The sequence below is a fragment of the Jaculus jaculus genome, chromosome 4 (assembly GCF_020740685.1).
Source record: "Jaculus jaculus isolate mJacJac1 chromosome 4, mJacJac1.mat.Y.cur, whole genome shotgun sequence".
Taxonomy (NCBI): domain Eukaryota; kingdom Metazoa; phylum Chordata; class Mammalia; order Rodentia; family Dipodidae; genus Jaculus; species Jaculus jaculus.
This window is the reverse complement of record NC_059105.1, coordinates 20,066,729-20,091,349: the sequence shown is the minus strand read 5'-3', so window position 1 is coordinate 20,091,349 and position 24,621 is coordinate 20,066,729. Positions and strand designations below refer to the sequence as shown.

Here is a 24,621-nt window from a genome sequence, read left to right as displayed (position 1 = left end):
AACGTGACAAACACCGTCGTGGTGGCGCACAACTTTAATCCCAGCACTCGGGAGGCTGAAGTAGGAGGAGCGCTGTGACTTAGAGGCCAGCCTGAGACACAGAGTGAATTCCAGGTCAGCCAGGAGGGGGGCAACACCCTACCTTGAAATAACCAAAACTAAAACTAAAATTAAAATAAAAAATTAATGTGAAAAGCAAGCATCAGATTTGCCGACTATATATATATATATATATGTGGGTCATGTCTTAGAAGTGAAAGAGGCAGTAATACCCCAGTACGCTTTGAAAAATAATTTCTAGGACAGTCATGGTAGCTCATGCCTATAATTCCAGCCAGCTTTTGGGAGATTGAGAGATTGAGGCAGGAGTATTATATAGTGAGTTCTTCCGTCCTTACTCTCCCCAGTGCTGGAATTATAGGTTACCATCAGCATGCCTGACTTCTTTTTGAGTTTTCATGCTGTCCCTTCAGCAATATAGTTTCATCCATTCAGCACAAGTAAGTGAAATTTTTTTTCACAGCTCGAGCTAATCCAAGATACAGGGTTCCATGTCATTTGCTAGCAGAAATGGATGCAGCTAACACTCAACTACAAATTAAAAGGTATTTTTAAGTTTTTACTTACTTATTTATTTTTTTATTTTATTTTATTTGAGTGAGAGAGAGAAAGGTAGAGAGAGAATGGGCACGCCAGGGCCTCCAGCCACTGCAAATGAACTCTAGACACATGAGTCACCTTACACATCTGGCTTACATGGGTACTAAAGAATTGAACCTGGGTCCTAAGGTTTTGCAGGCAGCCTCTGGGGCTAACCTTGGACCCGGAGACGACTTCATTTGTTCTCTGACTGGTGTTTGGGTAGCAAAATGGATGTTTTCTTTATCTTCTTGTGGATCCAAGAGGCAGATTATGTGGCAGGATTTATTTAGCATATTTATCATGGACTTGGAGCTGGCAACAAAAATAGCAGACACATTGAATGATATGCCGAGGTCAGTGGAACTGGACACTGTGTATCGGTCAGTCTTTTGTTGCTGTGAGCAGACACCTGTCCAGAAGTAACTTAATGAAGGAAAGGGTTTATTTTCAGCTCACAGCTCAGAGGTTTTAGATCTTTTGTGGTGGGGAAGGCATAGTGGTAGGAGCAAGAACCCGGCTCATCACATTGTATTCAGGAGGCAGGCTGCAAAGCACAGGCTTGCCCCTGGTAGTCCACTCTCTCCAGCAAGGCTCCGCCTCCCAAAGCAGCACTGCTAACAGGAGCCAAGTGCTCAAACACATAGCTTATGGGAGACATTTTTTTTTTTTTAATGGGCACGCCAGGGCCTCTAGTCACTGCACATGAACTCCAGATGCATGCACCACCATATGCATCTGTCCTACGTGGGTATTGGGGTATCAAACCAGAGTCCTTAGGTTTCGCAGGCAAATGCCTTAACTGCTAAGCTGCCTCTCCAGCCCCATGGAAGACATTTTATATTCAAACCACAACACACTAAAAAGGTAAAGACTCAACAGAGTTAAAACATTTCCTTTACCTTTTTATTGACAGCTTCTGTAAGTATAAACAATATACCATAATAATTCCCATCCCACTACCCCCATTTTTCTCCTCCTAAATCTGCCCTCCATTGGAATCCCTTCTTCTTCCAGTTACTCTCTCTTTCATTTTGATGTCACCTTTGTTTCCTGTTATGAAGGTCTTGTGCATGTAGTGTCAGGCACTGTGAGGTCATAAATATCAAGGCCATTTTGTATCTGGAAGACAGCATTGTAAAAAGTGCTACCCTTTCATTAGCTCTTATGTTCTTTCCACCACCTCTTCCACAGTGGACCCTGAGCTTTGGAGGATATGATATACATGGTCTCACTTAGTGCTGAACACTCCATTGTCGCTTCCTCTCAGCACTGTGTTGACCTTTGAGTCATCCAGTGGCCGCCATCATCTGAAAAGAGAAGCCTCTCTAACCAAAAGGGAAAATAGAATTCATATATGGGCCAACCTGCATGAGTAGTGTAGCGTAGCATTGGTATTAAAAAGTTCAAAATAAAACAAGCAATCCTTCGAGGTTGTTAATTAGCCATCAGAAAGATCTGTGCTCTTGTTGACCACTTTAGTAGAGTTGTATCTGGTCAGACTCCCTGGGAAGGAGCCAGGTGCCAGGGCGTGAGTCAGCCTGCAGTAGCCAGACAGGCATGGCACTAAAGATCTGTACCCGAGGAGCGTCCACCAGGAGGATCTTGTCTCGGGAGAATGGGAGTCAGCGTGGGAGGAGTTGATCTGCCACTGAACACACTGTAGAAGCAAGCACCAACATGTTGTCATAGCTGGGATCCAGCCGTGGCATTGGAAATGGGCAGCATTGCATAGGCTACATGGAAACACTTCTCTTGGAATTCATGGTGCCAGTTGGAGGTGAATGTTTGCAGTGTATCATTGTGGCAGGTAGAAGAAAAGGTGGGGAATAGATTTATTGTGAAGCAAATAATTTTGGTTTGAGGCAATCTCTGTCACAAATACATAGCATGTATGTATTTTTATGTCTCTTTAAAGGGCAGAACATGATTCTGTAAACAATAATTTTGAATTGCATCTCCACTTGGGCTCTCATTATTATTTCTTCAACGGGGCTCTTCACCCAGTTATTTCTCAGACAGAAAGTGTATGGGATTTGACTTTTGACAAAAGGAAAACTTTAGGAGATCTCCGACAGTCAATATTTCAGGTAATTTATTCTTATTTTCTCTTAAACATTAAGGTTCCTCTTAAGCTAGCTTTTCCCATTTCATCTTACTTAGGTTACAATTTTTTTTCCAAGTTGCTTAGAAAAATCCCATATCTATCAGTTCAAAGTGGGATGAACCAGATGTTTTTCCCTTACTTGTAAGTCTGGTTTTGAGGGGGGGGATTTATGTGGGGTTGGGTTTTGGTTTTGGTATTTGGGCTTTTAAAACAGGGTCTCACTGTATAGCCCAAGCTGGCTTCTCATGCGCTCTGCTGACGCAGGTGCCCGGATCATAGTTACATGCCACTATGCCTGCATGGTGAAGTTTCAGGGAGCCATCTGGAAAGAAAGTGCACTTTGCCTGCAGCTTTTCACAGGGTCACTGGGCCTGGTACATTTTGACTTGGGGGAGCAGAAAGTGTAAGACTGTCTCCTCTTTGGAAACAAATGAAAGAGAATTGCTTTTCAAAAGGAATGAGAAGATAAAGTTGAACATGTTACTTAATACGCAGAACCACTGACCGAATGACCATGCTTGCTTGTGTATCCTCTGGTGTGGGACAGCATAGTGAGGTTTTTGTTTCTTTGTTTTTCTGGTGGGGAAGATTTTAACACATGGCTTCACACCTGCTAGGCAAGGGCTCTACCACTGAGCTACATTCCAACTCCATTAAGATTGTTTATTTGTTAGTTGTTTGAGACACTCAAATGCATGGCAGAGCTGCCTCAGCCTCCCAAGGGTTGGGATGACAGGTGTGAGCCATCACACCAGCTCCCTACTAAGTGAAGGGAAATGACACCTAATATTTGCCCCCGGTAATGTATCTAGCTGCATGTCAATGATGAGGGTAACAGTGTCGCCCCTTGTTGAACCTAGAATGCTTTCACATGACTTTGTGCTCCTGAGCCTCGTCACAGCAAGCTAGCTCCATTTTGAGGATGATGAAGTAGGGATTTCAAGCAGCCATGCTTGTCCCTGCTCAGACATCTAATTATTAGGGCAGCACTGCCCCCTCCCCTTCTCTCTGATGTCTTTCCGTAGTCCTACTACCTCACCCCACACTACTTCCTCAGGAAAAAATAGTAGAAGATGTAAACTTTAACCAGGTTTGATGTTTTGTAATTCCAGCCCTCGGGAAGTGGAGGTATAAGGATTAGAAATTCAAGGTCAGCCAGGCGTGGTGGCACACCTTTAATCCCAGCACTCGGGAGGCAGAGGTAGGAGGATCACCATAAATTTGACCTGAGACTACATAGTGAATTCCAGGTCAGCCTGAGCTAGAGTGAGACCCTACCTCAAAAAAAAAAAAAAAAAAATTCAAGGTCAGCCTCAGCCTCAGCTATAGTGAGTTCAAGATCAGCATGGCTGCATGAGACTATCTCAGAAGAGTGAAAAGTGAACATCAAGAAATTGTAAACTTCAGGGGTTTGTCCCAGAAATAATTTTAAGTATGTTTTCTGAAATATTGTATCCATCACCAAAATTATCATGTTTCTTTTCATTTTTTTCTAAGAAAATAACAATTTCTTTTTAATGCTAATTGATTTTACATGTTATTTCAAGGCAGGATCTCTAAAATCCTGATACTTCTGAAATTTTTCAGTAAAAGCTCAGTTCTGAGCTAGCTCTGACAATGTTGAGATGGGTGACTTGGAGACCTGAGCCTGTCAAGGAAGGCCTTTCTCATCCTCCTCACTTTTAGACGTTCTCCTATCTGCGCCTTCTGGGGTTCCTAGCTTACATCTCTGCAGTCTGAATCTCTGCCCTAGAAGTGAGCCACTGGCAAGAGGCTGGGAAGTTAATACAGTAAATGATACTCTTGTAAAGATGAAATTTCTTTTACAGAAGTTATCTTACAGTATTATAGAGAAACACTAGATTAGAATTATTCCTCTGAATAATATTATTTTGCTGTGATTACCATAGTCCCCAGTCTCTGATTTAAAAGCTTAACATTTATTATTTTAATTATTTGTATTCTTTTATTTGCAAGCAGAGAAAGGAGGAGGGAGAGGGAGAGAGACAGACCAAGACAAAAACCGAGAGAGAATGGGTGCATCAGGGCCTCTTGCCACTACAAACGAGCTTCAAACATATGTGCCACTTTGTGTGCCTGATTTTGTCAGGATAGATACTAAAGAATTGAACCTGGGCCAGTAGGCTTTGCAAGCAAGTGCCTTTAACTACTGAGCCATCTCTCCAGCCCAGATTTAGAAAATAGAACAAACCCTTGACTCTGTAGTACATAAATGGGTGGTGTGTGTGCATGCATGCATGTATGTGTGCGTGTGTTACGTTGCTGAGGATGAAACTCTGGGCCTTATGCATGCTAGGAAATGCTACACCACTGAGCAAACATCAACTCAAGATGCCTGTATATAATATATAACATATAATATATAATACATAGAACAGGATATCTTCCTTTCCGGTGTCCCTTGTGTTTGTGTGAGTGAGAGCCAGTGCTTGCTTGAGACAAAATGGTGCAGAAATTCCTAGGCTAGCCTGCTGAGCGGTTTGGGCTTTATGATAAAAATAGGCTCCTCTTAAACTGAATAGAACTGTATGGTTTATTGGGTTATTTATATATGTCAGAGTTCTTTAGTCAGTAATGGATTCAGTTCACTTGGTCTTTGGATTTGACTAATTTTAAGAAGGGTATTTATTTACAAACTTTTTTTTTCGAGGTAGTGTCTCGCTCTAGCCCAGGCTGACCAGGAATTCACTATGTAGTCTCAGGGTAGCCTTGAACTCACGGTGATCCTCTTACCTCTGCCTCCCAAGTGCTGGGATTAAAGGTGTATGCCAACACACCCAGCTTTTATTTACAAACTTTTAATGTTGGGTTGAGGTGGGAATATTGATTTGTTCTTATTGAACCTGGAAATGTGATATTCATATGTTTCTTTTCTGGTACTATTTTTCAGCTATTAGGGTTTTGGGAAGGAGACATCATTCTCAGTATTGCAAAGCACCTGCCAGCAGGACTTCATGTGTATCAGACCCTCGATGGTAAGACCAGTAAGGAAGCACAGTGGCCCCTTCCTCGTGGGTCCTGTCAGTTCTTCCCATCTACTGCTTCTGAGCTACGTGGACCGGGGTCACAGTGTCAGCTTTCAGAAGTCATTTGTCTAATTTGAATGTAACTATGGAAATGTTACAGATTTTTAGAAACTATGACCGCTATGCTACCAGAACTGTTTAAAATGCTGTAAGATCTTTTTATATTACCCAACTTATTGAACAAAATATTTTAGAGTATATGTGTGTATGGGGGGTACATGCATGAATGATTGTATGTATGTGGATGTACATGTGTGTGCACATGTCAGGGGACAGAGGCCAATATTGGATGTCTTCTTCAATTGCTCTCCACCTTACTCTGAGAAGGGTTCTCTCACTGAACCTAGATCTCACCAAATTGGCCAGTGGGCCAGTGAGCCACAGGGCTTCTCTGTCTCTGCTTCTCCGGTGCTGGCAGTACAGACATGCGCCACCATGCCTGGCATTGTACATGGGTTCTGGCAGTGCAGACATGCACCACCACACCTGGTATCACATAGGGGTTCTGACAGTATAGACATGCGCCCCCCACCTGGCATTGTACATGGGTTCTGGGGATCCAAACTTATCCTCATGCATGGGAAGCACTTTTTCTCTGAGCCATCTCTCAGCCTCAAGCAAAATAATAAAACAACCCACTCTTAACTTCAAGTTTTGTAACAAGACTGCTAGTACTTATTTTCTTGGGGGGAAAAAAAACAAACCATGGTACCAACAGTCGTAGCAATAATGCTTGTTTAGGGCTTCACTTTGTCAAGTGTTGTAATTACCGTTTTACGTTATCTTACTTTGATTTTCACAAAATTCTTTTACCCCCATTTCATAAATGAGAAAACTGAAGCTGAGAGGCCTGAAGCACGTAGCACAAGCAACTGGTTAGTGGTGAGCCGGGACCACTTGGAGCCTAGGCCAGGCCTATCCAACGACACTGTTCTGCTGCCATGCTCACAGAGACATGTAATGACATTGTAAAGGACAAATATAACTATATAAAATAACAGTCTAATACAATAATTGCTTTTATGCTTTCTCTTAAGAAGGGTGACTTTTCAAAGAACCACTTAAGTGTCCCCCTCTCTTTAGCTAAGCTGCATCTGGTGACCACGCTGGGTGTTCTCATGATGGTCTCGTCTCTCTAGGAGATGAGCTGGCACTGTGTGAAGCGGGAGTGGCTGATGGGGAAGACATCTTTGTATGGAATGGGGTGGAGGTAAGGAGCCACTGAAGAGGCAGTCTTGATCGAGTAAAGTGTCGTGGTAAGGCTAGAGGTGCGGCTCAGGCGCCAGAGGACTTGCCCAGTATGCAGGAAACCCTGGGTTTGATGCACAGCACTGTGTAAACTGAGCACGGTGTCCACACCTGTAATCCAGCACTTGGGAGATGAAGACAGGACTCGGCAGGTCATCCTCAGTTACATAGCCAGTTTGAGGCCAGCCTGGGCTACATAAGAGCTCATCTCAAAATGAAAAAATCATTCTAATGAAATGGTAGAATTCATCATGCATACAATTATCCTTTAGAAGACTACTGACACGAACCAAGGGTGGTGGTGCACACTCAAATCCCAGCCCTAGGAAGTCTGTGACAGAAGGACCCAGGCCAGTCTGAGGCTGAGTAGCAAAACTTTGTCTCAGGAACAGAGAGAGAGTGTGGGGGTGGGGGGTGAAAAGAGAGATGAGCTGAGGTGCAGGCAGAGGTAGTGGTCAGGTATATTAGCTGTTCGTTGAGTGCCTCTGTTGTCCCAGGTGCATGCTGATCTGGACACCGAGGTCTTAGTCTGTGGGTGGTCTTGTGTAAGTAAGGGCACTGCAGGGACATGGTGCCTGTGGGGACAAGAAAGGGCGTGGCCTGCCCTGTAAGGCGGAGTGGTGCCAGATTCTTGCAGCACAGTGAGCTCTCTCAGAAGGCTTGAGGAGAACCTCCCTAGGGCTGCCTGTGGTCCTCGGGTACTTCCAAGGCCATACGACCAGCACGGGTGGAACGTCATTTGGACAACATAAGCTTTACCCCAGTGGTTTCTCGATGCTGCTGCAGGTTGGCGGAGTCCACATCGAGACGGGGCCTGACTGCGAGCCTCTGCTGCTAAACGTGCTTCGTCAGGGCACTGGCGCAGGTGCCGAGTGTGAGCAGCCGGTGGAGTTGCCGGTGGTCGTCCCAGCTAACGCGGAAGTGGGCTCTGTGCGCACGGCCTTGGCCCTGCCCGAGGGCGTCATTCTCATGACCATCACCGGGCCTGCAGAGGAGGAACGCTGGGCCGCTATTCCCAGGGAAGACCTGAAGAAGACATTCAGAGAACAAGGTCTGCGGGATGGAAGCTCCATTTTAGTTCAGGATTCCAACACTGATGATAAAAGGTAACTCACTAAGAAGAAAGGGAGAGAACTTTTAAAATGATTTCAATTACCGTGCCATCTGGTAGAACTCCAAAGTTTTATTTTAATGGTAAGAGTGAAATGTTTGTTTCTAGCCCTTCAGTTCTAAATACTGGAGTTTGTTGTTTTGTTGTTTGAGACAGGGCCTCACATGGTCCAGGCTGGCCTTGAACTCATTGTGCAGCAGAGGCTGGCTTTGAATCTCCCCTCCTAATCTTCCTCCACCTCTCAAGTGTTCGGTTTTAGTCACACACCACCACGGCCAGCAACTAAATACTGTATGTAAGAATGGCTTTGGTTGTACAATGTAGAGAAAAAAAAAGTTGTTTTTTTGGGGGGGGGCAGTAAATGTGGTAACAATAGCAGTTATCTTTGGTTATATAGACCAGGTAGAGACTCAGTTAGTTGTTTATAACACAAAATCCTATCAAATTGTAATTAGCACCAGTTATAAAACCAGAAACCTTTCTCACAAAGAAAACTGCTGAAACTCTTCACAAGGAAAATGCTAAGATCATGGCTAAATTGTGTCTGGATATTTTGTTACAAGAGACCCCATAGGACAGTTAAGGCTTTTCTGTGATCTGATTGAAGAGTCTTGGGAGGCACCCATCTTTCTCAGAGGTGCAGTTACCCGAGGACTTGTCTCTTGAAACTCGGCAGTGCTGTGCCTCCTCCCGTTACCCACGTCTGACGCACATCTGTGACCATGTTTTTCTGTAGCTGGGGCGGTGAGGAGAGGCAGAGGGCTGGTGGGCTGGCTGGTTGTGTATTTCTTTTTTTTTTTGGTTTTGTATTTCATTTGTTACTACTGTTTGTTGGGACAGGTGTGCTCTGGGTGTGTTTCTCTACCTCTGTCACAGGAAATTTTATTGTGTGCCCCTTTATAAAAAAGTAGTTTTCGTATTTACTAGGATTTGGGAAATGAAACAAAGACAGAAGAGACCCAAAACAGTAGCCTCAGCCAACCGTGCAGTTTTTGTCATTGTTACCAGCTGGTGGCTTTCCATTTCTTCTAAACTTGGATCATTGTTTGGAAGGTTTCTACTTTTAAGCATCCTGATGACTATTTGTAGATAAGGCAGTTGTATCCTGCTTTCCCGACCCTGTTTGCAGCCCTTGTAAACCTTCAGTCTGCATTGGCATCGGAGTTGTCGAGGGTGCTCCTGAGTGAGGCAGAGTGATGCCATGGTCAGGGTGAGGGTTCAGGCGCCAGCTGCCTGGGTTATCTCCCACTTTGCACATGATTTCATCTCTGCTCAGCTTCTTCAGGGAGGGGATGATCAGTACCAGCTTCACGGGTGGTGAGGATTGAGAGAGTAGTGATTGCACATGGCACGTGCCTGGTGCTTTATTGCACCTCTGTCTCATCCTCCGGGTTCCTCTGCTGTAGGTAGCCTTCAGGGAATAAGCTTGAGACCTCGCTGTGTTCAGCACCGCATGCTTAGGGTGGGGTATAAGAGTAGAAAAACTGAAAGGAAGAGTGGAATTGTATTTTAGGACTTGTACCTACGCGCCCACAAGGACTTCTGCTTGCGTCATGTTCTGTCTAGAGGAAGGCTCTTAGGACAGGATGCTCTAATTGCCACCTCTCCCTTCGCAAACAGAACTCTTCAGTAAGATACACATAGACAGCATGCAGTGTGCACAAGTGTGTCTGGCTGACCTGCTGTTAATAAACCCACATCCTAAGGGGTGGGCCTTATAAGAGTGCAGACAGACATCAACAGCTGACTGCTTGCTTGCAGAAGTGCCCCTTGAAGCTAGGTGTGGTGGTGTGTGCATGCCTGTCATCTTAACATTTGAGAGGTAAACGAAGACGAAGAGTTCATGCCAGTTTTGACTACATAGTGAGTTCAAGGCCAGCCTGGGCTCCATCAGACCTTTTCTCACAAAAAGAAGAAAAAACTGGAAAACTACTACAAATCATTTATGTCAGAGTATTTGCCTTCATGAAAAGCAACTCCATGGACTAATTCTTTACATCCCCTTAAAAAGATAACTAACATTAATAGGGGCAACTCAGTAGAATGTGGCCCCTTCTCATTAGTCTCCTCAAAGGACACATGCAGAATTTTGAAAGTGTTGTTTCTAGGCTGGAAGGCAGTTGCTTGCAAAGCCTGCCAGCCCAAGTTCTACTCCCCAGCACCCACGTAAAGCCAGATGCATAAAATGGCAATGCATTGGGAGTGTATTTGCAGTCCTGGTGCACCCATTCTCTCTCTACCCCCCTCTCAGATAAGTAAATAAATATTGATAATTCCAGTATGATTTATTTTCTGTTCCACAAAAGTGTCATGTAAAGACTCACTTTTAGATATCTTTCTTCTTTATTTGTAGTTTCTTGCCCAAACAAGGGACATGGGTCACCAGTATGGATGAAATCAACTGGATCCAGGTGAAAAATCTATGTCAGTCAGAGCCTGATGGGAAGCAAGTGAAAGTATCGGCGTCTGTTAATGCAGTGAGTGCACAAGCGTGGTTCTGTGGGCACGCGCTAGTGATAAGCTGCTTTTCACACCACTGCCACTCTTTCACAACAGCTGTCTCATAGTCTTTAAAAATTTGTTTTCAATTTATTTGAGAAAGAGAATGGGTACACCAGGGTCTCTTGCCATTGCAACTGAGCTTCAGACATACATGCCACTTTGTGCTGCTGGCAAAAGTTACTATCTCAATGATCTCTGTGTACACACACTGATAATTTTCATTTTTATCTCCTTTCATTCAACTTCCGCACAGTCATTACTCTATTTCTCTATTTTAGGTGGTGTATGACATTCGAATTAAAGCCATAAAGGATTTTAAATTAATGACAGATCTAGGTAATCATTTACATTTACTTTTTGGTTTTTAGCTCAACTGTTTTTTGAAAAATATGGAAGAATACAAAAAAAAAAATAAGGAAATCTCATGCACCTACCACCCAAAATGGACAAATGTAAATTTTTTTCATGTGTTTGTTTTTATTTAAAACATTAAATAAAGTCCACTCTGTGTTTTCCTCCTCAAGCCTATCCCTCCCCAGCTGCAGCAAGTACATCTGATTTGTGTGTGTTCATACTATGCTACGTATCTCACCTATGTGTATGTTTACATTTACGTAAATTTTATACCAAATAGCCTGCAAATTCAGTATTTGCTTAGCATTGGGTTCTTAATAGCTTTGCTGAAATGGAACTTACAGGCCACAAAATTCACTCATCTCAAGTCTATAATTCTGGTTAGAAGACATTCCAACCCAAACTTGGGCGTTTAAACAGAGACTTTGTCTACATGAGAGAAAGATCGAATCTTAGCCACCAGATTAAAGGATGACACCCCACTGTTAAAATTCAAAATACCAACAAAACCAAATGTCAGCACAGCTGCAGAGTGACTGGAACCCACATGTGGCTGGTAGGAGTGTAAAGTGATTTGGTCTGTTGAAAATAATCACTTTTTTAAAAAGAAATTGAAATATTTGCTTACCAATTCTACTTTTGGATTTTGCTGAAGGAAAGGTAAACCATAGCCTTATAAAAACATAAATGTTCCTACTGAGAACTAGAGACAGTGCACTTCCACAAGCAAATGAATGGATAGACAGACTATGGTGCAGCCAACCAGTGGCATGCCTTTTTCTGCAGAGCAGCAAGTTACTGTCCCCATCACACACAGGACATAGAGGAATCTGCATGTCCTGCTAAGTGAAGGAAATAGACACAACACAGTACAAACTGGATGGCTCTACATGTGTGAGATTTTAGAAAATCAAGTTTAAGCTACAGTTAGAGAAGGCGGGTCTGGATCAGGAGAAGGGCTGACTGTAAAGTGACATGAGGGAATTTTGGGGTGATGCAGGGTCTGTCTCTGTTTGGTGTCTGAATGTTTACATACTTATCCGACTATGGACTATACATTTAAAAAGTAAATACACCTTAGTAAGTTCATCAAAAGTATATGGCTGCCTAACATGGTGGCACATGCCTTTAATCTCAGCACTCAGGAGGCGGAGGTAGGATCACTGTGCGTTCAGGACCAGCCTGGTAATGCAGAGTGAGTTTCAGGTCAGCCTGGGCTAGAGTGAGACCCTACTTTAAAAAAAATAGTATGTGGTTTATTAAAAATTATAGGTATGTTATTGTCCCTATAACTGGTCTCCCCTTTCAGTTCTTTCTCCATCTAAGCGGTCCTCCACATAGAAGATGATCCCCTCAGCTGTATGTAAGCAAGTCATGTAGTCTACTGGCCAAAGCCCCTCAATGCTTTTCCACTGCACTTAGGTTAACCCTTAACCCTGCCTGGGAGACCAGGGAGACCTGCATAATCTGTCCCTGCCTACCTGTGACCTCATTGCTGCCCGTTGTATTTCTTCACAGCCAAGCTTGCAGACACACGCTGACATACACCACCAGACCCTCAGTGTTCTGATCTCTTTGAGCTTTCTTCCCTTCTCTCTTATCTCCTAATTTCACATGTTCCTGTGGCCTTGGCTGAAATATCACTTCTCTTTCACCTCTGGCCACGCAATCTCAGTTAATCTCTGTTTCACCCCCCGTAACACCTTGTGCTCTTGCTTCATAGCTTCTATGGCTCTGACTGCCTTTGTGCCTGTGTCACTACCATCCACTGCACCCTGTAGATGAAGCTTTGTGAGGGCAGAGTCCGTGGTCGTTCCACGCTCCACTCTGTCACAGCTTCTAGCACAGTACGGAAGTGAGATGATGCTCAGAACATGCTGGGTGAATAAAGCTGCAAAGGGGTTTATGTGTCGGGTTTGGGGTGGTGGTTTGTTGGCTGTGGAGGTGAGGGGTTGTCTCGCTGTGTTGCCCAGGCTTACCTCGAACTCCTGGACTACAGTCTTCCTTCTGTAGTCTCCCAAGTAGCTGAGACTACAGGCAGGCACCACCACATTTAGCTGCAAATGAACGGATTTAAGACACAGTATTATAATCTACTTGTTAAATTAGGAAAGTTCTTTTATAAACAGTTTCACAAGAAATTTGCGTTAGGATTATATGGAAACTTCATAATACAATACAAGATATGGAACTCCGGAATCTCAGGAGGAGTCTCACCAGTCAGAAGGGTTGACGCCCACTCCTTCCATGTTCATGACTTACTTTGTAAAAATTCTGTTTAAACTAAAAGCATAGTATGCTCCTTCCTCCAAAGCAGAAATCTACATCCTCAAAAGCAGTGCACACTTGCCCTAACCCAGTTGCTAAGCATAAACTCACCCAACATGTTTTACATGTCGGTGGTTTGCTTTGCACAGTTCACAATGTGCATGAATTTCAGTGACATGGCTCCGATTTTAGTGAGTCATTGAATAAAGATTACATAGCTGCTAGCTCTACAGTCTACAGACCACTACTTAAATAATAGGTGCGTAACATGATCACCAGTCACTCCCCGTCCCAAGGTCCCCTGGAGACTGGTCACTGCCTGTGTCACATGCAGCTCAGCACACAGATAGCTTGGTCATTGTGTTGCCACCCCAGTCCTTGCAGTATCCGACAAGACTGGATGCATGTATAACCTCAGAATTTCAGTGTTAGAGGAAAAGGTTATTTAAGATCACTGACCAGTTGTAATCATTCCACTAAGATTGCTCTGAACCATTGTAGCATATTTTTTTAAAATATTTTTTGTTCATTATTTATTTATTTATTTGAGAGTGACAGACACAGGGAGAAAGACAGGTAGAGGGAGAGAGAGAGGATGGGCGCGCCAGGGCTTCCAGCCACTACAAACGAACTCCAGACGCATGCGCCCCCTTGTGCATCTGGCTAACGTGGGACCTGGGGAACCAAGCCTCAAACCGGGGTCCTTAGGCTTCAAAGGCAAGCGCTTAACCGCTAAGCCATCTCTCCAGCCCTGTAGCATATTTTTTATAGGCCTGCATAACTATAGAATGAAGATTTCCCTCATTTGGGATTTTTGTTTGGGTGGTTGCTTTTTTTTGTTTGTTTGTTTGTTTCAGGCAGTCTCACACTGTATAGCAGAGGCTGGCCTTGAACGTATGATCTTCCTCTCTGAGTCTCCTGAGTGCTGGGGTTACTGTGTCCACCTGGAGTTTTGGTGTGGGCTTTTAGTCTGTTGTAGCTTCCTGCTAATTAACACAGGAGAGCATCTCTTTAGTGTACTAACTGACTTCTTTCCATTTGCAGCTGAGACCAGCTGTTTGAGACCTATTGATAGCAACGGAAAGCTTCTTTGTCCAGGTCAGTCTTTTTATTCATTTATTTATTTATTTATTTTGTTTTTCGAGGTAGGGTCTCACTCTAGCTCAGACTGACCTGGAATTCACTATGTAATCTCAGGGTGGCCTCAAACGCACAGCGATCCTCCTCCCTCTGCCTCCCACAGGTAAATCTTTTTGGTAGATTGCAAAAGCTAGCAGATGCTCAGACCATATATTTTTCTCAATATTTTCACCTTAAAATTTACTTTAGAAACTAACTTATGGGACTTGTCTCCATCCAGGTACCTTAATTACATATTATAGAAAACCTTACATCCACTTTTGTTTTCTTTTTTTTTTTTTTTACTTAGTTATTTACTCAATCTGCCTCTTTCTTTGTCAAATAAATAAGTAAAATATTTATAAATAAAAAAATCTTAACATCGCTTCTGTTTCCTGAGCTGACCTGTGGCGCATGTCTCCATCCAAGCATCTTACACACTATAGAAGCCGTTCGTCACTTCTGTTTGCTGAGATGGAGTGCTTGTTTCTGGTGCCCCAGTCCTCATTTTAGTCATGGCTTAATCTGGTTGCATCTTCGTAGCTTTAAATTTTTTAAATTTATTTTCAAGCAGAGACAGGAAGAGAGAGAATGGGCACAGTTGGGCCCCTTAACACTGCAAATTAAACACTTCAAATGCAAACACTCCCAGTTGCATATGTCACTTTGTGTGTCTGCCTTTATGTGGGTACTGGGGAATCGAACCTAAGACAACAGGTTTTGCAAGCGAGCGTGTTTAGCCATTGAGCCATCTCTCCAGCCCTCTTTCCAGCTTTGTTTTCTAAGTGGCCCTGCTCATTCACTAACTCACTTGCGGTGGTCGCTCTGCAGTAGACACGTTGATCCCACTTCTGTAGCACTCTTTGTCAGCAGACCAGACAGGCTTGATCACTGATGGCACTCACCGTCACTCCTCTCCATGTGGGTGAAGCCAGCCTACCTTGTGTGGAGTGAGCTTTTATCCACAGAAGCGTCAACTCTGGCCAACTTGTTTTTATGACGTAGGAATCTTGTTTCCTAGCATTGTACAACATAACAAGATTAATACAGAGTAGAAATTCAAAATCAAGTATAACCATAGTGCCTGTGGTCAATGTTGCATTAAATATCACTTGTTGTTTTTTTTTTTAATATTCTTGTCTTTGGCAGCACAGATGAAACTCTAGTACTAGTACAGGGTACCAAAGTTGGGACTCAGGCTGTTGCGTAGTCTAAGCACATTCTATACTACTGAGCTATACCTCAGCCCCTGTTTCTTGAACTGCTTGACTTTTTCAAAGAAAATAGGATATTTTATTGAGAAATGTAGGAATTCAAAACATGCAATGTATTATCAAATATCTTCACAGTGCCAGACAGTTCCACCTTGAAGGAAGCAGAAATAAAGATGGGGAGCTTGCTAGGCCTGTGTCTTGGAAAGGCACCAACTTCCTCTCAGGTACGGTAAAAGCACCGGCAGCATTCAGTCAACCAGACCCTCAAGTAATACTGCTTCTCTGGAAAAGCTTCTTATAATTTCCTTCAATTTTATTTCACTAATGCATCCATATAACTCTGTTTACATTTTAAAATGCCAGCACAGGGCTGGACAGATGGCTTAAAAGTTAAGACACTTGCTTGTGACGTCTAAGGACCCATGTTCAACTCTAGATTCCACATAAGCCGAGACACACAAGCCAGAAGATGGCATACACATCTGGAGTTCTAGTGCAGTGTCTGGAAGCCCTGGCACACCAATTCTCTCCCTCTCTCCCATTAAGAAAATAAAAAAAATAATGAGCTGGGCACGGTGGCACACACCTTTAATCCCAGCACTTGGGAGGCAGAGGTTGGTGGATTGTGCCATGAGTTCGAGGCCACCCTGGGATTACATAGTAAATTCCAGGTCAGCCTGGGCTAGAGTGAAACCCTACCTCGAAAAAATAAAAATGAATAAATAAATAGTGCAAAAAACTTATTTATAAGGTTCCATTTCTGTAAAAACTTATGGGCAACGGTGCTGGGTAGGATTGAGTGCCTACCTGTTTGAACTACTTCATGTCATAAATTCTAAACTGTACCACTTACACACATTTTGACATCCGTAAAATAAAAGTGTCACTTACAGTCCAAGGCATAGTGCAGTTATAGCTAGCATTGTTGGAGTGCTTTTCTTCCTTAATGATACAAAAACAATGATTCTAATAGTGTCTATAATCTAATAGTCTAAAAATCACCTCAGATTTAGTGAGATGCAGTATATTGATTTTGGGCTTAAAAATTCCTCTTGCAGCCAGGCGTGGTGGCGCACGCCTTTAATCCCAGCACTCGGGAGGCAGAGGTAGGAGGATCGCCAAGAGTCGAGGCCACCCTGAGAATACATAGTGAATTCCAGGTCAGCCTGAGCTAGAGTGAGACCCTACCTTAGAAAACCAAAAATAAAACAAAACAAAAAAAAGAAATTCCTCTTGCAATAATGTGATTGCTTTATAGCTGCTTCCTGTTCCTCTCTTTATCAATGTTCATTTCCTTTATGAAATACTATTAAGTGGATCCTAATCAGAAGCCTTGCCTAGCTAATAAACTTTTATTGCAACTCAAAAGTCATAATAATAGCTTTCATGTTGCTGGACTCATCCATTTTCCTGTGGCTCCTGGATCCATCCCAGTAGATTCCCACCCACTGCCCCTTCCTTCTGCACTCTTGTCCACTTCCCTATGAGTCCTAGGTCCATACCATTAGATTCCCTCCTACTGCCCCTTCCATCTGGACTCTTGTCCCCTCTCCAGTGACTCCTGGATCCATCCCATTAGATTCCCACCCGTTGCCTCTTCCATCTGCTTTTCCCTGAACGCTCACAAGTGCAGCCCCTGACAAGCTGGTAGGAAGACAACTTGACAAGTGAGGTAGAAAGGGACAGGACTTCATCTGATGAAAGAGCAGATTTACATTTTTCCTTTGGTGGCTTAGGAATTGCAGTATATGGAATCCCTACATAAAAAACAAAGTCAGGGCTGGAGAGATGGCTTAGCTGTTAAGGCATTTGCCTGCAAAGCCAAAGGACCTTGGTTTGATTCTCCAGCACCCGCGTTAGCCAGATGTATGAGGTGGCGCATGCATCTAGAGTTCGTTTGTAGTGGCTGGAGGCCAGATGCACCCATTCTTTCTCTCTCTTCCTCACTCTCTTTTTCTCTCTCTCTGCCTCTTCCTGCCACTCTCTCAAAATCAAAAATTTAATTAAAAAAAAAGAAAGCAAAACAAAACAAAATCAATGAAACAAAGTGGCTGAGGAGAGGCTCAGTTAATGTTTACTGTGTGTAGAAATCCCTCTGGAGTATGGCAGAGGTGACTTGAGTCAGAGGTGGAGACTGAAGGATTTTTTTCTTCTTTTTTAAAAAAGTTTTTTGTTTATTCATTTATGAGAGAGAGAAAATGGGTATGCCAGGGCCTCTAGCCACTGCAGTCGAACTCTAGACACATGTGCCACCATGTGCATCTGGCTTACGTGGGTTCTGGGGATCAAACCTGGGTCCTTAGGCTTTGCAGGCAAACACCTTAACCACTAAGCCATTTCTGCAGCCCAAGACTGCAGTTTTTAAAAAGGATGAGAGCTGTTTCTTAGGAGTAAAGCAATGATCAGGAAGTGTTTTATTATGAGGTAGGCGAGGTGGCTATTTAAATTATAGCATTGAAGTACTCAGTGTGATCTTGTTTTCCCATAACTCAGTTTTTGTTTGCCTGTCTTTGAGGTATTGAGGAGTAAGCCCAGGAACTTGAGAATTCGGGGCAGACACTGTGCCACTGAGCTGCACCCTGAGCCCTGAGGGTCTCACTGATGTTCATGGGACCTTGGCTTTGCTTTTTGGGAAGTAAGCAACATATCTACAGGATATTAAAATCCAGGTTAAATTACAGCCACGCTGTGTCTTTCTCTTAGTTGTTCCTCTTTTTTGCTCTGGGGACTGATGTTCAACCTGGAGAGGAAATGGAAGTCATAGTAGAAGAGACAATCTCAGTAAGAGAGGTAAGTAATTCTTTCTCGTTTGGTAGTGCTGTATCTGTTGTGGGGAGCAGTGGTGTCCTGCGCTAGGACTTGGAGGTCATAAGTGGAGGCTTGCACAGTGTGCTTCCAAGAATTTTTTGCACTCGTATGTGCTGGTTGAGGGAAGTCCAAAACTGGCAGACCAACTAGGATTTTTTAAAAAAATTGTTATTTTTTTTCTTTTCTGATTATCAGTACTCGTTGCTTAATATAGACATTTGCGATATGCCGAAGTAGATTAAAAGGAGCCAGGAATAGCAGTGCTCCCCTGTAATCCCAGCACTTGGGAGGTGAAGAAAGGAAAATCAGGTATTCAAGGTCATCCTCGGCTACATTTGGAGTGCAAGACCAGCCTGAGTAAGACTGTGTCTCAAAACAGAAAAGAAAAGAAAGTAGAAATAAATGTATGAAAAGAAAAAAAAATTCATTATCCCTTATCCCACCACTATTAAAATTTTGACATATTTCCTCCTTAATCTACCCACAAGATCACACAGGGTTAAATGTTTGATGTGTATGAGAAAATGAATGAATCATGTTGATTAAGAACTGGGACTTCAGTATTAGAAAACAGAAGGACATAAATAAGAACTGGGACTTCAGTATTAGAAAACAGAAGGACATAAACTCAGTGTGTAAATAAAAACCTGTACTCTCCTGAGCTTGAATTAGAAGAGTCTGAATGAACTATATATATTTCTTCTTTAAATAGGTGTTTGTTTTTCCTTTGTCCTCTGACACAACTTACAAGGAGCAGGCCACTTGGTCACAGCCAGCAGCCCTGACACCCAGAATATATCTGTGAACTGTCCTGACCAAAGCATGCTGAGTAAGGGCTGGCTCTCTGTCTCCATGAGGAAGTGTGCAGATAAGCTGTAGCATGTGGTCATCACAGGAGGCAGTGAAGCTACTGAGGGCCACTTGTCAAAGATGAGGCCGTTTGAACTTCAGGGAGAGCAAGAACTTAAATTCTATGCTAAGTAAAATTCTGATGGAAATTTGGAAATGGGGCCAGGGGAGATAGCTCAGTGGCTAAAGTGTCTGATGCAAGTGTACTGAGTATCTGAGTTCAGATCCCCATGCCCCAGGTAAAGGCTGGACATGGTGGTCAGCTTCTATGATGCCAGCATGCCTTTAAGGAGAATTTCCCAGAAGCTTGTAGCCCAGCTAGCCTGTTGACTGGAGCAAGGAACACGAAGAGTCCCTGCCTCAAACAGGGTAGAAGGCTAGGACCAACACCCGAAAATTGTTAAAAACACCTACTGTAGTACATACACGCACCCACTGACACATCACACATATACACCAAAAGAACATACTTGGAAATGGATTAAAAGAAAAAAATTAAGCCAGGTGTGGTGGCACACACCTGTGATTCCAGCATTTGGGAGGCTGAGGCAGGAGGATTTCCTCAAGTTCCAGGCGAGCCTCAGTTATCAGCTATAAAGTACCAAGCCAGGGCTGGAGAGATGGCTTAGCGGTTAAGCGCTTGCCTGTGAAGCCTAAGGACCCCGGTTCGAGGCTCGGTTCCCCAGGTCCCACATTAGCCAGATGCACAAGGGGGCGCACGCGTCTGGAGTTCGTTTGCAGAGGCTGGAGGCCCTGGCGCGCCCATTCTCTCTCTCTCCCTCTATCTGTCTTTCTCTCTGTGTCTGTCGCTCTCAAATAAATAAATAAATAATTTAAAAAAAAAAGAAACTTAAAAAAAAAAAGTACCAAGCCAGCCAGCACTGCATACTAAAAGAAAAAAATTAGAATGCCCCATCCTCTATCCATGTACATTCATAAATGCACACAGATACCCTTTCCCGCATGCTCACATAGCGCAAACCTTAGAAGGAAGTCTTCACTGGTTACCATAGATGCAGGGGAAAAAAAAAACAATCAAGCATTTACTACATTTTCCCCTTGTAAACTAAACCTCAGGGTAGCTAACTAGATAATGAGAAGTTTGTTTGTTTGTTTGTTTGTTTGTTTATTTATTTATTTGAGAGTGACAGACAGAGGCAGAAAGAGGTAGAGAGACAGAGAGAATGGGGTGCACCAGGGCCTCCAGCCACTGCAAATGAACTCCAGACGTGAGTGCCCCCTTGTGCATCTGGCTTACGTGGGTCCTGGGGAATCAAGCCTCAAACCGGGGTCCTTAGGCTTCACAGGCAAACGCTTAACCACTAAGCCATCTCTCCAGCCCATGAGAAGTTTTTTATATAGACCTATTCCAACTAAGAAATGAAGAACTTTAGAATATCACAATTTCTTCCCTTTTTTGTTTTTAGATAGGGTCTTACTATGTAGCCCAGGCTGACCTTAAACTCTCAATCCTCCCACCTCTGCCTCCCAAATGCTGGGTCTACAGATGTGCCACCACACCCAGGAAAACAGCTTCCAGATGTGCATCCATTCCTTCCTGTACTTTCTTGACCCCATCCACTGTAGGTTCATGTGAGGTCTTCTCGCGGTCTCGGCTGGTCTCACTGAGAACTGTGACTAGTAACTTGTTTGCTGTGGCTGCCTCTGTCCTTGGTTTCCAGAAGGTGGCAGGCGCCCTTCCCCCGCCCCCCCCAGCCCACTCACTCTGCCCTCTTCCTCTTCTTCCCACCTTTAGACTGGCCTACAGTGTGCAGTGGCCACTTACATGATGGCCAGCCCAAATCAGAACACAGCCCTAGTGGACCTCCCGACCACCTCCTGGGAATGTGCTGCGCTCATTTTTCTCTCCTTCATCTAATTGCTGCTCCGTTTTTGTGCTTGTTCGGGTCAGACATCTTGAGTCGTCCTTGATTCTTCTCTCTCATTTCACATCCAGTTTCTCAGCACCCTCTGGCTCTGCCGTCACAGTGTACCTAGGATCCGGCAACATCTTGCTTGCTCCACTACAGCCACCCAGTCAAGCCCATCGCTGTCTCCCACTGCACTATTCCAGCTGCTTCCTAACTCAGCCCCCAGAGTCTATTCTTACAGGACACTGAGTGATCCTTGGAAATGTAAGTGAGATTAGTCCCTCCTGACCAACAGCCTCCTGTGGGATCCCCTCTCATTCAGAGCCAAGCTGAAGCCTCGGTTGTCTGTGTCAGGGCCCTTGGCGTGTGCTCCTCTGGTGCCCTTTTTGGCTCATGTTTTAAACCTCCAGCCACTTTTCTACCTCCCTGACTCTACTGTATCCACACAGACCTCCCTGCTATTCTTCCAAGGCCTTTACCCTGGCTGTTTCCCTGACTGGTACACAGCTAAGATAAAGGCTCCTGCATCTGATGTTGTGGCACACAGTTGAAATCTTAGCACTCAGAGGTTGAGGCAGGAGGATCATGAGTTCCAGGCCAGCCTGGGCTATATTGGAAGACTCTGTCTCAGAAACATTCACACACACACAAAAAAAAAGATTCATATTTTTATTTATGTGTGAGAGAGAGAATGGGCACACCAGGGTCTCTAGCCACTGCAAATGAACTCCAAATGCATACTCCACCATGTACATCTGGCTTACATGGGTTCTGGGGAATCAAATCTGGGTCCTTAAGCTTCGCAGGCAAGCACCTTATTATTTCAACTGTTTTCAGAGATTTTCTGCTTTTGAAAAATGTAATGTAGCTCAGTTCATAAAACGTTTACCTACCAAGTACAAAGCTCTGGGCTCAGCCCTCAGCACTGCATAACTCAGCATGGTGGCACATGTCTGCTGTTTCAGCCCTTGGGATGTGGAGGCAAGTGGATCAGGAGTTGAAAGTCATCCTATCCTGCATAGTGAGTTTGAGAACTACATGAAACCCTATCTCAAAGAAGAAAAAGGGTTCTCATTAATGGATATTTTGTTTACCTTATTTCTCTTATTCCTAACAGTATACCAGTGACCATCCTTATTCTTACTTCCTGTTGCTCATAGATAGCATAAATACAGCTTTATTTACTTTTTTGCCATGTTTTATTTAAGAATGTTTTTCCCTCAAGAAGTTGGGAATTTTAATTACTTTTTTGATTCTTTTAATTTTTATTTATTGATTGATTGATTGGTTGCATGTGTGTCTGTGTCTGTGTGTTTCCGGCTTTATGTGGGTGGCTTGGAAATTGAACCTGGACCTTCAGGCTTTTACAAGCAAGTGTTTTTAATTACTGAGCTGCCTTCCAGCCCCTAGTTACTATTTTTGTTTTCTTTAAACTTTTGCACACATTATCTCATTTTTGCATTTTGCCTTCAGATCCCAGCTTTCACCATTCTTTCCCTGTGAGTTTATATGGCATCAGTTGTGTTTTGTGAGACAGTGTGTACAAAGGAGATGTCATTTTGTGGGGTTCAGAGCTTGCTATGTATCTGTAAACGCTGCCATATTAATCATATCTGACATATACACCTCATTTGTCCTTATTACAAGGAAGTCCTGGTTCAGATCTAGAAGGCAGTAAATGAAATATTTGTTTTGTTTTGATTTTGCCGTACTGGGGATTTAACTCCTAAGTAGCTTGAGTTACAGGTGTGCATCACCATACCTAGCTCAGTGAAAGAAACTGAACTAAGTGTGGTTGAAATACCAGAAACTGTTTTGTCCCCACCCCACCCCCAAATTGTCCTGCTTCGTTCCTGGAAAGGAGAGCTAGTTTATGACCCATCTTACTCTGTGTCTTTACCCAAGGATGATTAAGTATAGCCAGACCTCAGTTGGTCAAGGGTTCAAAATGCATGTACTACTAACATTGAGCATGCATATTTATATATTCTTTTTTACAGTGTTTAAAGATAATGCTGGAGAAATCTGGTCAGCCAGGTAAGTCAGTTACTACATTATGATCTTATCCATATCCTTAACTTTAAAACAAATATTGAAGCCTGACTGAAACATTCTTCTTCCTCTGGATGTTGTGGGAAAATTTTTACAGACTATGGATAAAATACAGTAGGTTAAATTTTATAAATGCACAATAGATTCTCCTGGTTCTTACTTGCCAACTAAAAGAATATTAATGGCAGATTGGTGCTGAGTAATGAGAATGTAGGAGGATCCAGCAAAGGTACATAAAAAAGAAAAAAAGCTAAGATTGGCACCACTTGGAATTTTCTAGGTCTTTCAGTGATGTGTTTTAAATAACATTAATTTAGAATTTCTCCATGTCAGTTCTGTTGTTGTGTTTTTGAGGCAGGGTCTCCCTCTAGCCCAGGCTGATGTGGAACTCACTCTGCAGCTCAGGCTGGCCACAAACTCACAAAGACCCACCCACCTGAGTGCTGCATTGTAGGTGTGAGCCACCACACCCAGCATGTCAGTATTTCTGTTAGAGATTAGAGAAAGTAATATGAATAATTTAAGATAGATCCTGTGTAGAGTCCTGTCCATAAGCTGGCTGAGGCAGCCTCTTACCACTCCCCTTAATAGCCCAGCTGTCCTCGCCGCACATTCAAGAAGCCCCTGACTCACGTGGAAGGGAAGTGAGCATGTTCTGTGCAAGACACTTTTTTTTTGGTTTTTCAAGGTAGGGTCTCACTCTAGCTCAGGCTGACCTGGAATTCACCCTGCATTCTCAGGGTGGCCTCGAACTCACGGTGATCCTCCTGCCTCTGCCTCCCAAGTGCTGGGATTGATTAAAGGCGTGCGCCACCATGCCCAGCTTGAAGGCACTCTTCTTATATGTACATGAGTGGCTTCCTGCAACAGGGCTCTCTGCCTGTTCTCAGCTTGCAGTTGAGGAGGCAGAGGCTGCGAAACCAGAGTTAAGAAGCACTTAGTTCTGCTTGCAAAACCCACTTCCTTGCCACTGTGCTTATGCAGTGAAGTCATAATGTTCACTTGCAATTTATTGCTAATTTTAGGGTACTTAGATTAATTATAAAATCGGCATAAGAGGGCTGGAGAGATGGCTTAGCAGTTCAGGCTCTTGCCTGCAAAGCCTAAGGACCCATGTTCAACTCCCCAGATCCCACATAAGCCAGACACACAAAGTAGAGCATGCCTCTGGCATTTGATTGCAATGACTAGAAGCCTAAATGCCAATTCTCTCTCCCTCTCTCCTCTCTCTCTCTCTCTCTCTCTCTCATAAAAAATTGGCATAAAGGCTGGTAAGATGGTTTAGCAATTAAGGCACTTGCCTGCAAAGCCAAATGACCCAGGTTCAATTCTCCCAAGACCCACATAAGCCAGATGCACATGGTGAGGCATGCATCTGGAGTTTCTTTACTGTAGCTAAAGGCCCTAGCACACCCATTCTCTTTCTTTCTCT

General features: G+C 43.6%; 1 protein-coding gene across 8 annotated transcripts in view; it reads left to right on the top strand.

Annotated features, from left to right (window-relative positions):
• The window catches only part of Usp40 (ubiquitin specific peptidase 40), a 77,617-nt gene that overhangs the window by 34,376 nt on the left and 18,620 nt on the right, over nt 1-24,621 (top strand). For 5 of the 8 annotated variants that reach the window (XM_045147118.1, XM_045147117.1, XM_045147119.1 and 2 more), the window contains 11 exons: nt 524-605; nt 2,558-2,729; nt 5,658-5,742; nt 6,933-7,003; nt 7,828-8,147; nt 10,506-10,629; nt 10,933-10,990; nt 14,321-14,374; nt 15,745-15,833; nt 18,313-18,399; nt 23,138-23,174. In XM_045147118.1, coding sequence (XP_045003053.1) covers nt 524-605; nt 2,558-2,729; nt 5,658-5,742; nt 6,933-7,003; nt 7,828-8,147; nt 10,506-10,629; nt 10,933-10,990; nt 14,321-14,374; nt 15,745-15,833; nt 18,313-18,399; nt 23,138-23,174 — 1,179 coding nt within the window. Of the gene's footprint in view, nt 1-523; nt 606-2,557; nt 2,730-5,657; nt 5,743-6,932; nt 7,004-7,827; nt 8,148-10,505; nt 10,630-10,932; nt 10,991-14,320; nt 14,375-15,744; nt 15,834-18,312; nt 18,400-21,223; nt 21,402-23,137; nt 23,175-24,621 lie in introns of those variants that run through there. The other 3 variants (XR_006636772.1, XM_045147123.1, XM_045147124.1) reach the window with 3 other exon arrangements.